The sequence below is a fragment of the Octopus bimaculoides genome, chromosome 4 (assembly GCF_001194135.2).
Source record: "Octopus bimaculoides isolate UCB-OBI-ISO-001 chromosome 4, ASM119413v2, whole genome shotgun sequence".
Taxonomy (NCBI): domain Eukaryota; kingdom Metazoa; phylum Mollusca; class Cephalopoda; order Octopoda; family Octopodidae; genus Octopus; species Octopus bimaculoides.
This window is the reverse complement of record NC_068984.1, coordinates 16,143,416-16,158,399: the sequence shown is the minus strand read 5'-3', so window position 1 is coordinate 16,158,399 and position 14,984 is coordinate 16,143,416. Positions and strand designations below refer to the sequence as shown.

The window sequence follows — 14,984 nt, the reverse complement described above, 5'->3', positions numbered from 1 at the left end:
CAAATCGTCCATCCCATACTAGCATGGAAAGCGGACGTTAAATGATGATGATGATGATTATTATTATTATTATTATTATTATTATTATTATTATTATTATTATTATTATTATTATTATTATTATCTTAGCTGATACTCTAATGAGTCTGCCAACACTGTCTAATCATTTACAGATGTCCACAAAAATGAATTTCTTTTCTAAATCTGATTAATTTAGCAGTAAAATAAATGAGTGATTTTAGCAACCTACCATTATAAAAAAGAAATTTGTATTCCACAATGTAGTCCTGGCAGCCATCTTTCTTTTTGTCTAAACAATTTTAAAATGTCTAATTCAAATATGATTCTGTTTAATTCTAGATTGTTCATAATGGGCAAACATTCGTGGCAGTACTCGGTGGTTATGATTTACAAATGCCTCCTGATAGATCTTTGGTCCTTCCTTTTAATTTGGAAGGAGAATACACATTTACCCTGTAAGTATTCTATGTGAAATTCTATTGTGTTTTCTCCTGCAGATATCAATGGTCTTTCAAAGAAAAAAAAACTGTTAATGACAATAAATACTTTATCAATGAAATGGTTGTAAAATTGTTCCCAATAGGAAACGTTGAGCTTTTTCTTAGCCATTAGATTGTCTAAACATTGCCTTACCAAAGCTATTTCATGATATCCTTCTACACAACACACCTCACTCCTCAAAAGATCTGGTATTCCATGTCATTTAACAAATTAGATATCCACCAGTTCTATACCAACTTTTGCAGACAGCACAGCAAATATTTGCAAACCTTGACTTACCTGGGTATCTGAAACTATCCTCTTAGAGTGATCCCCTGCCTCCATCACTCACACTATCAAAACCCATAGTGTCAAGACTAGACATATTTAAATTTATGTTCAAATATGGCCAAAAATATTTAATGTGAAAACCAGAACTCGAAAGTAGAACGATTTATTAGTTTAGAAATAATACATTTCTAAATCTCTCAGAGAGATTTATGCAGTAGTGATACGATGAAGTAGTTGTATACTGTCAACTTAATATGACAGTCCCCTGAAGGGAATAATACTACTGTTGGTTAGACCTAGGAAGCTGCACACATTTATCAGTTTTCATTATAATTTATTTCAGAATTGTATTTGTTTGCAAGTTATATGATTTGAAACAATTTATTGAAACTTAAAACATAACATTATGGAAGTACCATTCCAGCAATTTAATAACGCAAAAGACTATTAAATTCACTTCGGATATATTTTTTAAGGAGTCGATATTTTCATCCCACAACTATGACTCGGTCAGTGATGTAGTTTCCCTGCAACTATGTCAGTGACTAGACAGTAGTTGTGTGGCGAAAATTTTGATGGCTCAAAAACATAAATGGAAAGAGAATTAAGAGATTTTGTGTGTTATAAACACATAAGTACCAGCAAGGAGCTGATGCTGTCCTTTCTCCAGCTACCACATCCTCTGATGAATCAAGGGATACAGAAGAGTCCAGAAGGTGTCTGTGTTTGTTCGCAACTACATAGGCAGCTAAAACAATTAGTGAAAGCATGATACATGTTGCCAAGTCTTATTCACTCACAAGTGATAGCTATGGTTTGTGTGTGTGTGTGTGTGTGTGTGTGTGTGTGTGTGTGTGTGTTTGTACTTTTACATTCACAATACAAAAACATCCTTCCAAAAGGTTCATGCTGTACTGTTTATCTAAGATTTTTTTTTTTTAAGTTAATATTTTAAGAAAATCTTTGTTCAAAAATTGTCACTGTATCAAATATATTTTGCAAATATTTTCAAACTTTTAAATATATACATTCATAGAGATAGACTGACAAACAGGTAGATATGTATGTATATATATATATACCATTTATCTTAATTTTCATGTTGTCTCTGCTTCATTCTAAGGAAGGGCACTGTGGGTCAAATATTAACCATCACTGTTCACCCAAGGCAAGAACACACTATTGAAGTAACCAATGATGGCTTTCAAGAAGATATTATCAGAATCAGCAAAGGAACCTCTATTAAATGGTACTGGAAGCAATGTGCAGTTCGGCACACAGTTCTTGAAGTTCTATACTGTGTTAGACATGCAAGGTTTTATGCTAAATCTCAGCTGTAAGCATTCTTAAATTCTAACACTTTCGTCATGTTTGATATTTTCAGCTGTGGAAGTTTTCATGATGTAATAATACCATTTATTTATTAAAATATTCCATATTATTCCTTAATACTTTTGTACAAAGCAAATCAGTACAGGCATGTTAAATTATTGTTGTTGTTGTTGGTGGTGGTGGTGGTGGTGGTGGTGTATTTGTTGTAAAGTTGATGAACTGGCAGAATCGTTACTGTGCCTGGAGAAAATGCATAGTGGCATTTATTTTCAATCTTTACGATCTTAGTTCAAATTTTGCTTTGCCTTTCATCCTTTTGGGGTTGATAAACAAAGTACCGGTTGACTACTGGGTTGATGTCATCGACTAGCTACCTCTCCTAATAAATTACTGCTGCTGCTACTGTTGCTGTTATGGTTGTTGTTGTTGTTGTTTCTGTTGTTGTTGTTGTTGTTGTTGTTCTTCTTCTTCTTCTTCTTCTTCTTCTTCTTCTTCTTCTTCTTCTTCTTCTTCTTCTTCTGCCTTCCTGAGCTAGTTTTCCACCACATTTCTTAAAAATTGTGGAAGAGGCCTTGGTCTTTGGACCACTCATGTCTAGAAACTGAGGTTGGGGGTAAGCAAGGGCATGATCCCCGTAGAAAATCCAGTTCCAAAAAAGCCTCATGATAGCAAAGGAGAATGGGCACCAGCCAGCTCCATTAACGGGTACAAAACCCAGATTTAAAACACTGGATAATGATGGTGATGAAGGCTATGGTAGAAGAGATTTTATCAAAGTGCCATGCTATGGGATTGAACCAGAAGTTATATAGTGATAAAGTTAACACCTTAACCACTCAACCATGCTTGTACCTATATTCTATAATCTATCTGTTAATCTATTATTCATGGTTTTTTTGTTTTGCTTTACTTTTTCAGACCCCAGATGGGAACATTGACAGGAAGTCACCGACAACAATTCAAGTAAATAAGTTTTTCTCATATTTAACATTCCAATAGACTTTCTCCATCAATATGATAGCAAATTATTTCTCCCTCTCTCTCTCTCTCTCTCTCTCTGTATACACACACACACACACACACACACACACACACACACACACACACACACACACACACACACACCATGCACATACACACGTGCTGAGACCCTCTTCGGTCATGACTGACCATGGGATTGCCCCTGGAAAGTTACCCTCTCAGGCACAAGTCCATGTGTCTAACACACATGAGCATGCCTACAAAGCCAGAAAACAGCACAGCTCCCAAATGTTCAGAAACATTTTTTCATACTCAGAATTGCTGAAGCATGGAACACTACCTGCATCAGTTGTTAATTGCTGAGACATCGCATCCTTTAAAACCTCCAAGCTTCCTGAAATTCGCCAACACTACACCTGATATTCCCCCTCCTTACTCATGGACACGTATATCATGACTCATATACTGCTCACTTTCCTGACTTTTGCACATAATTCTATGCACTACATATGCACCTTTGATGAGTTGTAGTGCACCTGAACACCATACACAATAATTTCATTATTATTATTATTATTATGATTATTATTATTATTATTATTATTATTATTATTATTAAGAAGCCAAGTCAGCCAATGCTAGTTTTTCTAAGATGAAGGGACAGATATTATAGTTGAGAGTGACCAAAAAGGAACTGACATCTGATATCTGTGATACTTTGTCCAGAAGGGAACAGTTACTTTATTATTCACTAAGAATAGCAAATTATTTCTCCTTCTCTCTTTCTCTCTCTCTCTCTCTCTCTCTCTGTATACACACACACACAAATTGACCCCAGAACTTATTCTTTGTAAGCCTAGTACTTATTCTATCAGTCTTTTTGCCGAACCATTAAGTTACGAGGACATAAACACACCAACATCGATTGTCAAGCGATGGTGGGGGAACAAACACTGACACACAAACATATATATATATATATATATATATATATATATATGACAGGCTTCTTTCAGTTTCCATCCACAAAATCCACTCACAAGGCTTTGGTCAGCCCGAGGCTATAGTAGAAGATACTTGCCCAAGGTGCCACACAGAGGGACTGAACCCGGATCTATAAAAATATTCGACTTGTACATGTCTAGTAAGTCACTTGATCTGAGATCACATGTTGAAACTGAAATAATTACGGCATGGATGAATCGTTTTAATAATTTAAAAACACAGAAAATCTGTTAAATTATTGGCATTATGACTCACCCAAGATACAGTAATTTATTCTCTTAATTTATTTCTTAAAAATTTTGCGTCAAACTTTTTGCTCCCCAATTGTGACCTTCTCACTGATGCAGTGGAACAGTGGAGTGAAGGTGTGTGGTTTTGTGGTTAAGGGTATTCAGCTCATGGTCCTAAGATCTTAAGTTCGATTCCAGGTGGCACATTGTGTCCTTGAGCAAGACACTCTATTTCATGTTGTTTTAGTTCACTTAGGTGGCAAAAATAAGTTGTACTTGTATTTCAAAGAGCCAGCCTTGTCACATTCTGTGTCACACTGAATCTCCCTGAGAACTACACTAAGGGTGTATTTGTGGGGTGCTCATTCACTTGCATGTTACTTTGATGAACAGGCTGTTCCAGTGATTGGATCAACTGCAACCCTCATCGTTATAACCAATGGAGTTCCCGTAGTGGAACTACATAATGGAACTATATCAGTGACCAGGTCGCTTTGAGTCTTAAAAGCTATATTATTCTTAAGAAATAAGTTATAAGTGAACCTAACAGTTTTTGTGTGTTTTGAATGACTAAAATAACTTTTCCAAGATGTGAAGTGAAAATACTTAACATAAACATAACAGCCCTATCACAATACATAAGAGACTACATGCTTTGTCTGTCGTTTAGAGAGCTGATCTGCCCTCCCACTATCACTCTGTACTTAGCTTGCTCTGACTATTTATTTCTCTTGCCTCCATCTTCAACCTGGCTACATCAGCCAATTTACTGTCCAAGCTAGATTCCTTTCTCTGGTCTGTTGCTCTGAAGCCATCTATCATCTCTCTAATCTCTATTCTGACAGGTGAATAAACAACGAGGAAACCACATCAATTTGCTTATGTAAGTTGATGATGCAATCTATTTTTTTTTAGCCAACAGACATGGATATGTAATTTGCAAGTTTGCTTCAAAGCCAAGTGGTTTCCAGTTCAATTCCTCTATGCAGCATATTAGTCATGTATCTTTTTTCCATAGCCTTGGATTGATCAAAGCCTTTTGAGGGAAAATTTTAAAATGATGTGGAAAACATCAGAAAATAATTCCTGTACCTGATTTTAACATATCCACCTGGTTCTTGTATGTTTTTAGTGAAGTCCACTCTCTTGCAAGGATTTGAGCCAAACTTTTAGCAAGTAGATAACATTCTCCCTTCCTCCTACCAATCTTGGAGGCCCTGAAAATGGTCATGGGATTGGCCTTTCATTCTCTTGCTAAGCAATAAGAAGTAAAACAAGAAAACTTAATATTGATACCATTTAGAATTCCTGTGTCAACGTCATTGTCACCACTACCACCACCATCATCATCATCATCATCATCATCATCATCATCATTACCATCATCATCACCATCCTCGTCTTCATCATCATCTTTCTAACGTCCACTTTTCCATGCTTGCATGGATTAGACAAGCATTATTGAAGCAGATTTTTCTATGGTTGGATGCCCTTCCCATTGCCAACCCTTACCTGTTTCCAAGCAAAGTAATATTTCCCCATGGTCCGACATGTTTGCACAGAATACTGGAAGTGGAGGACATTCATTTACAACAATCATGTGATGTCAACACAAAGAAACATTCACTCACACTTACACACACTCACTCACACTCACACACACTCACTCACACTCACACACACTCACACACAGTCACATATATACTTATATACAATGGACTTCTTTCAGTTTTTGTCTACTGAATTCACTCACAAGGTTTTGGTTGGCTTGAGACTATTGGAGAAGTCACTTGCCTAAGGCGCCAAACCACGGGGTTGAACCCAAAACCATGTGGTTGGGAAACAAACGTCTTACCACACAGTTACTCCTGACATGACAAGCTTCTTTCAGTTTCCACCTACCAAATCCACTCACCAGGTTTTGATTGGCCTGGGGCTATAGTAGAAGGCAGGTCACATCCAGCATATGGAGCTCTCTTGTCTCCCAAGGATCATGCTCTACGGAGAACTTGCAATCGGAACAAGGCCCAGAGGAGGCCTGAAATTCCGTTTTAAAGACCAGCTCAAACAGACCTTGGCTCAAGCTAACATCCAGCCATCCTCGTGAGAACAGATTGTCATGGATAGGACAGCCTGGAGGAATGCTATCTGCAATGGAGCCAGTTCCTTCGAGCAGAACAGACAACAGAATGAGGAGGCAAAACATAGAAGAAGAAAGGAATGTCTTCAACATCCTTGACCTGCACTGACCATCCCGTGTGAGTTCTGCCCAGGATTCTTTCACCACCGACTTGGACTCCAAAGTCACCTGCGGCACAAACATCAGCTGAGGAGACTGGATGGAAACTGACGAACCCAATGCTCAGATACAAGCTGGAGCTGACACACCAAATCCACTCACCAGGCTATGATTGGCCTGGGGCTATAGCAGAAGACACTTACCTAAGAAGTTACACCTTGGGACTGAACCAAAAACCATTTAGTTAGGAAGTAAGTTTCTTACCTCACAGCGACACCTGCATATTGATGTTAATTTCTTATTTCTTTACTGCCCACAAGGGGTTACACATAGAGGGGACAAACAAGGACAGACAAAGGGATTAAGTTGATTATATCGACCCCAATGCATAACTGGTACTTATTTAATCAACCCCAAAAGGATGAAAGGCAAAGTCGACCTCGACGGAATTTGAACTCAGAACGTAACGGCAGACGAAATACCACTAAGCATTTTGCCCGGTGTGCTAACGTTTCTTATTTCTTTATTGCCCACAAGGGGTTATACACAGAGGGGACAAACAAGGACAGACAAACGGATTAAGTCAATTATATCGACTCCAGTGCATAACTGGTATTTATTTAATTGACCCCGAAAGGATGAAAGGCAAAGTTGACCTCAGCGGAATTTGAACTCAGAATGTAGCGACAAATGACATGACGCTAAGCATTTCGCCCGGCGTGCTAACGTTTCTGCCAGCTCGCCACTTTACGTTATTGATGTTAATTTCTAACTAGATATAATCATTGAATATTCATGTAGACTGACCTCTTAAGAAAAATCTGAATAGCAATTTATAATTTTGCATCGTAATATAAAATGTTTATCAATGTTTTTCTGCAGAAAGCCTGGTGTGTATTACTTTCAAACAGAAAGTTCTGATGTCAATAAACTCCATTATTGCGCAGTTGTTGTCAGCGAGATGAATCGGTATGTAAAACTGTAATTTATTATGATAATTTAATTCTTATCATCATCATCATCATCATTTAACGTCTGTTTTACTTACTGGCATGGGTTGGACAGTTTGACCGGAGCTGGCAAGGCCAGAGGCAGCACCGGGCTTTCATTGTCCATTTTTGGTATGATTTCTGAAACTGGATGCCCTTCCTAACACCAACCACCTTACAGAGTGGACTGAGTGCTTTTTACATGGCACCAGCACTGGTAGTGGTGGTGGTGGTGGTGGTGGTGGTAGTGAATGATGATGATGATGGTGATGATGATGACAACAACAATGATGATGATGACAATGACGAAGACAGTGATGGTGGTGGTGCTGGTGGCAATGGTGGTAGTGGCGGTGATGATGATGAATGAGACGACAACGATTATCTATGATGATGATGATGATGATGATGAATCACTATGATGATGATTATGATGACGATGATGATGACGACGACGATGAATATTGGCCACTCAACTCAGTGGTTTTGTTCTGGATGTTGTCTTTGAAGTGTTTGTGGTGTAGCAGTAGCATTGTCCCAGAGGTCAAATCAATAAAACACCAACTCTGAATTATTTTCCACCTTTGTATAGTGACATCAACCGTTTGTTTAAAGATGAAATATTTTCTGATTTTGGAGAGGAAGTCCCATCCTAATCTTACAGTTTTGACAATGTTACATGTGCGAATTCACTTTGAGGAGGGAGAATCTAGGTGACCAGTCAATCTGCTAGAAACAACAGTCAAATCTCTCACAGATCTCACTTTTTACCTTTTAATTGTTTCAGTCATTAGACTGTAGCAATGCTGGAGCACCAATTTGAAGAATTTTAGTCAAACAAATTGACCCCTTTGTTTATTAATTTTTTGTAAGGCTTGGTACTTATTCAATCAGTCTTTTGCCAAACTCCTAAGCTACATGGATGTAAGCACACCAACATTGGTTGTCAAGAGCAGCAGTGAGGGAAAATACAGACACAATGATACACACATAGACACACACACATATACGATAGGCTTATTTCAGTTTTCATCTACCAAATCCACTCAGCCCAAGGGTATAGTAGAAGACACTTGCCCAAGGTGTCATACTTTGGGACCAAGCCTAAAACTTCTTACTACGTAGACATGCTTGGAACAATCATATTAAAGAAGGACCACGTTAATATTTCCATAATAATAATTAGTTATTCGTACCCCACTGACTGGCTCCTGTGTCGGTGGCATGTAAAAAGCACCCACTATGCTCTTAGAAACAGCTGTAGAAACAGATCAGATTGGAGTCTGGTGCAGCTGCTGACTCGCCAGACTTCAGTCAAACCGTCCAATTCATGCCAGCATGGAAAACAGACATTAAACGATGATGATGATGAACTAAAATGCCTTTGATTATATAGATCTGATCTGTAGAATTTCAGGGTTTAAACAGCAACAATGTCAGAAATTGTGAGGCATATCATTTGAAGTTTTTTAACTTTGTAAAATCATTAGAAAGCTGGAAGAAATGTCTTGTGGTATTTCCTCTGGCTCTTTACATTCAGAGTTCAAATCCCACATAGGTTAACTTTGCTTTCAGCCTTTTGAGATCAATGAAATAAGTACCAGTCAAGCAAGTACTTAGATTGATGGCGACAACCTAACCCCACCCCACTGAAATTGCTGGCCTTGTGCTTAAATTCGATACCATTATAGTATTAAGCTCCATTTATATCATATGTTACCAGATTTATTACCTCCGCCTTAGTAAAGGCTGAGGTATTGTTTTCAGTTGTGTTTGTTTGTTTGTTTGTTTGTTTGTCCATGGACAAGATATCTCAAGAACCACTGGATGGATTCAGATGAAAATTTCAGAGATGTTTGGCCTCGTGACTGGCATGAACTGATTAGATGTGGGGATCAATCCTGTACCGAACAAGGATTCTGGATTATTTTTCTGGTTTTTTAACTTAAATATTGAGAGCAGTCGGGTTCATTTTTAGTATTCTCGTTTGTGAGTGCAGTCAAGTTTATTTCAGATATTCTCATTTTAAAAATCAACTCTGGCTAATCATTAAGAGGACGCTGATGCTGCCTTGGCAGAGGTTTGTGCTCTCTGAATGCTCTTGTTACTTTTTACAATTATCGATAAGTTGGTTTGCTTCACAAAAACTTTGTTCAATTTACAATGCTTTAATTATAGGGAATACAAAATCAATGTTTTAGACAATATGTTCCAGCCATCGATTCTTGTGATAGAAGAAGGTGAAATTGTCTGGTGGCATTGGAGCCAAGATCTGGTCAGTACATTTATAAATATATTCCATTTAGTGTTGTTAAATCTTGAAAGAATTAGATATAAAATTACTCTTTTAATGTGAGGTTTTGCATTATGAAACCAAGTGCTGTTTCAGCTGTTTGATATTAAAAGGGTAAATAGAAAAATTACAAAGGTCGCTTATTGGTCAGTTTGTTTCAAGAACTTGTTAAACCATAGCTAGCACAACTGGGGAATGTGGGGTGGCAGTCGCACCTGGATGCCACTTTGAAAGAGGTGGCACTTTTTATCCTATTGCAGGCTATTGCTGTAGCCAATATGTGTTTTTGTGGGGTTTGGGGCCAGCAAATGGAAGGACCGCCCCAGGCAACACACACTCTAGCTACGCTAGTGGCTAGCATATATATATATGAATGAACGAATAAATAAATATATATATATATTACAGGAAGTTAATTATATGGCTTGTCAGAGAGTGACCAATGGTTTTACATCCATAGAGCACTTAGTCTTATAGATGACACTTGGATGTAAGACCATCGGTCACTCTATGACCGGTCATATAATTAACTTCCTGTAAATACACTACTGCTCTGACATTTAGAGTGTGCTTCTTTTGTGGACATATAATCCACTGACAATGTGTGTGTGTGTGAGAGTGAGAGAGAGAGAGAGAGAGAGAGAAAGAGAGAGAGAATAGAATCTTTAAAATAAATCTCACATTCTAAGCTAATTTCCAGGTGTGGTGTGGCTGCAAAGTTAAGAAATTTGCTTCTCAACCACATGGTTATGAGTTCAAGCCCATATATATATATATATATATAAGTCAGTGTTAGCATATTTAATGCAGGAAGCCATCAAAAGGCTAACTAGAAATAATTATGTAGGGAAGAAAAAGTATAGTATTAGGTGATGATGGATATTACATTTCACCATATAATTATTTCTGGTTAACTATTTAATGCCCCTGGAATTAAATATATCAACTTTAACTGCTGTTCCATGAGGATGTAGTTTAGCAAATTATTTTATCATCAATGCAGTCAATATCAGCCAGATGTTAGGATTGGACCCATACCCTTAATGAATCAAAAATATATTCATAGCTATCTGTGTATCATATTTAAAGTAGATACATCATTGAAAGTCTGATAAACTGTGGTATTAATCCTGAGATATCATCTCTTATAGACATATAGTTAAAAGCACAAGATGCTATCTCGAGATGAACGCCACAGTTTAGCAGGCTTTCACCAATGTATCTACTTTAAATATGACACACATATTGCTGTTTTGAACTAATACTGATTCTGTCTTTTATAATGAATACATTCATGTTACTGAACAGAAAGATTGATATTTGCTTATTCTTTGTTCTTGTGTTGGTAGTGTGAAAATTCCCATGCTGTTTTCCAAATAGAACCACCTGGATTAAACACTTCTTTATACCAAACATATGAGGTAAATGTTTTTGTTTTTCATTTACTTTTGATATTTCAATTTAAATTCTTGTTGTTGTTGTTGTTGTTGCTGCTGCTGCTGCTACTGCTGCTGTTGTTTTTGTTGTTGGTACATATTGTACCTTCAGCTGACAAGCCAACATCCCAATGGTTTGGCCAGCTGCAGCTCTCATGTCTTAAGGTTATATTTTCAATTAAACATTCACTATATTACAAATAGCTCAAATGACATTTTTCTTTAACCCTAGGACTCATAAAGCCAGTTATTTAGTTTCCATGGCATATAAGTAACTGAAATTACAACATACACACCCGAATGGGAGGCCAGTCTACTGCAGGGATCAAGACCAATTTGGAGAGGAGGGGGATAAGCTGATTACACTGAGCACCGCTCTTGATTCATACTTTATATTACCAACCCCCAAATGGATAAAAGATAGTGATGACCTTGGTGGGATTTGAACTCAGAATGTAAAAAGTCAGAGGAAATACTGCTGAGCATTTATGTTGCCACCAAGAAGAATAACCTAATTCAGTGTACCAACACAGAGACAGACTCTTCTCAGCCATTTCGCTAGCTGTCACTTTCCCTATAAGTTTAATAATACTCTACTTCCAAGTTGTTTTCTTCTTCCTTTACCTTTCCCTGCTGTCCATAACTGACAGATCTCACTAATTTGTCCACACAATACTGCAGTACAGGATATAATTAATTAGTTTTATAAAAAGCCAACAGAATATCAGTTTAATAGTTATACCTCCTCAATAAAATATTCTATGGTCATCATCATCATCATCATCATCATCATCATCATCATCATCATCATCATCATCATCGTTTAACGTCCGCTTTCCATGCTGGCATGGGTTGGACGATTTGACTGAGGACTGGTGAACCAGATGGCTGCACCATAAACTGTATGGGAGTCTGGCATCATCATCATCATCGCCGTCGTCGTCATCGTTTAATGTCCTATTTTCATGGATTGGACAGTTTAACTGAGGATTGGCAAGCCAGTAGGCTACACCAGACTCCAATCTGACCTGGCAAGGTTTCTACAGCTGGATGCCCTTCCCAATGCCAACCACTCCAAGAGTGTAGTGGGTGCTTTTTGCACGCCACCGGCAAGGGAGCCAGTCAGGTAGCACTGGCATTGACATATATATATATATATATACATATATACATATATGTATGTATGCTTGTACGTATCTTTGTCCCCCACCATTGCTTAACAACTGATGCTGGTTTGTTTATGTCCCTATATCTTTGTAGTTTAGCAAAAGACAAATAAATACTAAACTCAAAAATAAGTACAGGGGGTAAATTTATTCAATGAAACCCTTCATGTCGGTGCTCCAGCATGGCTGTAACCCAATGACTCAAACAAGTAAAATATATATATAAAAAAAAAAGGTTAATACAATTTTTCATTACACAGTGAAGGTACTTATTTCAAAACTCTGCCAAATATTTATTGTGTAAATTTTAGAAAGTTTTTTCTACCAGTACCAATCTAGACAGTTATACAGCTTCTAGTAGCATCACACAACACTTACTGATTTAAAAGATCTTCAGTCAGACTTCCTTCGTCTTCAAAACAACTGTCATCTAATAATAATTTATAGGTTTCTTGACCTGCAATAATGAAACAAAATTAAATCAGTTTTATGAAATACAAATAACAAACCAATAGAATTAAAATCTGAATAATAAAATATATTTGAATTTTAGCCAAAGATTTAAAATTTCTATTCATTAATTTATTGATGGTGAATTTACGTGAATTTATCAATCAATAACATTTTCATATATAAGTACTAAAGTTTTGTTTAATTTCCTTTTCTTTGACAGCCTGTAGAAGATGGTTTCATGTGGATGGAACCCAGGTAAGTCTGTTAAATACTATAGAATTGAGCACATCTATTTATTACTTTTCATATTTTTATATCTAAACAATGGTTTTACTGATATTAACAAGAACTTTATATAACAGGCATTTAAGCATTACACCTATTTTAAATATCCCTGTCATTGCCATATTTTTAATGAAATACATTACTTAGTTATGTATCTGATAATCCATTTTTAACTATAGGACTTGAAGTAGATAAAGCTATAGATAATGCTTCAAGTTTTGGTATAAGGCCAACAATTCTAAGGAAGGGGGTTAGTCAATTATATCAACCCTGGTGGTACTTTATTTCATTTGCTCCAGTTCACTCAGCTGTAGAAATGAGTTACAACATCACTGGTGCCAAGCTGTATCGGCCCCTTTGCCTTTCCCCTGGATAACAGCCGTGGTGTGGAGAGGGGAGGCTGGTATGCATGGGCGACTGCTGGTCTTCTATAAACAACCTTGCCCGAACTTGTGCCTCAGAGGGTAACTTTCTAAGAGCAATCCCATGGTCAGTTGTGACTGAAGGGGGTCTCCGCACATACATGTGTGTGTGTGTGTGTATGCGCATATATTTTGGTGATGTTTTTCAATGAAAAATGTAAATATCATGTTTTGACATAAGGTAAGGATGTTCAACATAAATCAGATAAGTTGATAGTACAGCAAATCACTATTTAGCTGAACTGTGACGATTATGATTTGGATTTTCAAATAATGTTTGCTAAGTTGGACATCTTTTGTTTATTCTTCTGTCTGTCATTGAAAGAATTGTTTTTATTCTGATCTGTTGTAATAAGACAAACATTTTGGAAAATGAATCATGAGTTATGAGAAATGATATCTACTTCCATCACCGGTGTCATCATCATCATCATCATCATCCTCACCACAACCATCACCACCACCACCACCAACACCACAACACCAACACCAACGCCAATGCCAACACCACCACCAGCACCACTACTACCACCACAACCATCACCACCACCATCACTGCCACCACCAACACCACCATCGGAATCACTAACACCACCACTACCACCATCATCATCATCATCATTATTATCATCATTACCATTATCATGGGCTGTTCCATAGTTCTGGCCATGGAATCAGTTTGTCAGTGCCAACCTTGAAAGTTGAAACCTTTGTCCACAAGGTCTGGGTACATGGAGTAAATATAATCATAACATAAACAATTAAATATTAGAAATAATAATTTCTTAAAGTATGCGTTAATCTCCATGTACCCAGACTTTGTGGACACCCTGTATAACATCAAATACCAGGCCAAAAATGAATGTTAATACAATCAAAAAACAAAACTTCATCTCTGGACTGACCTACCTTCATAAATAGATCTGGTGGAGTGTATACAGGATAATCAGGCAAAAGTTATTTTACTTCCCAAAGTCATCAGCTAATGCTTTGCCAGATCATGGTCATTTGTGGCACTCCGTCAGTTACAACGACAAGGGTTCCAGTTGATCCAATCAACGGAACAGCCTGCTTATGAAATTAATGTGCAAGTGGCTGAGCACTCCACAGACATGTGTACCATTAATGTAGATCTCAGGGAGATTCAGCTTGACACAGCATGTGACAAGGCTGACCCTTTGAAAGACAGGTACAACAGAAACAGGAAGAAAGAGTGAGAGAAAGTTGAGCAAATCGACCCCAGGACTTATTTTTTGGAAGCCTAGAACTTATTCTAAGTTATGGGGACGTAAACACACCACCATCGGTTGCCAAGCGATGTTGGACACACAAACATATATATATATATATATATATATATA

At 37.3% G+C, this 14,984-nt stretch overlaps 1 protein-coding gene across 1 annotated transcript in view; it reads left to right on the top strand.

Annotated features, from left to right (window-relative positions):
• Positions 1-364: 364 nt before the first annotated feature.
• The window catches only part of LOC106882604 (uncharacterized), a 137,282-nt gene continuing 122,662 nt past the window's right edge, over positions 365-14,984 (top strand). The window contains exons 1-7 of the mRNA XM_052966906.1: positions 365-476; positions 1,916-2,128; positions 3,043-3,087; positions 7,462-7,548; positions 9,747-9,843; positions 11,211-11,282; positions 13,137-13,171. Of these exons, the coding sequence (XP_052822866.1) occupies positions 415-476; positions 1,916-2,128; positions 3,043-3,087; positions 7,462-7,548; positions 9,747-9,843; positions 11,211-11,282; positions 13,137-13,171 (611 nt within the window). The 5' untranslated portion in view covers positions 365-414. The remainder of the gene's footprint in view (positions 477-1,915; positions 2,129-3,042; positions 3,088-7,461; positions 7,549-9,746; positions 9,844-11,210; positions 11,283-13,136; positions 13,172-14,984) is intronic.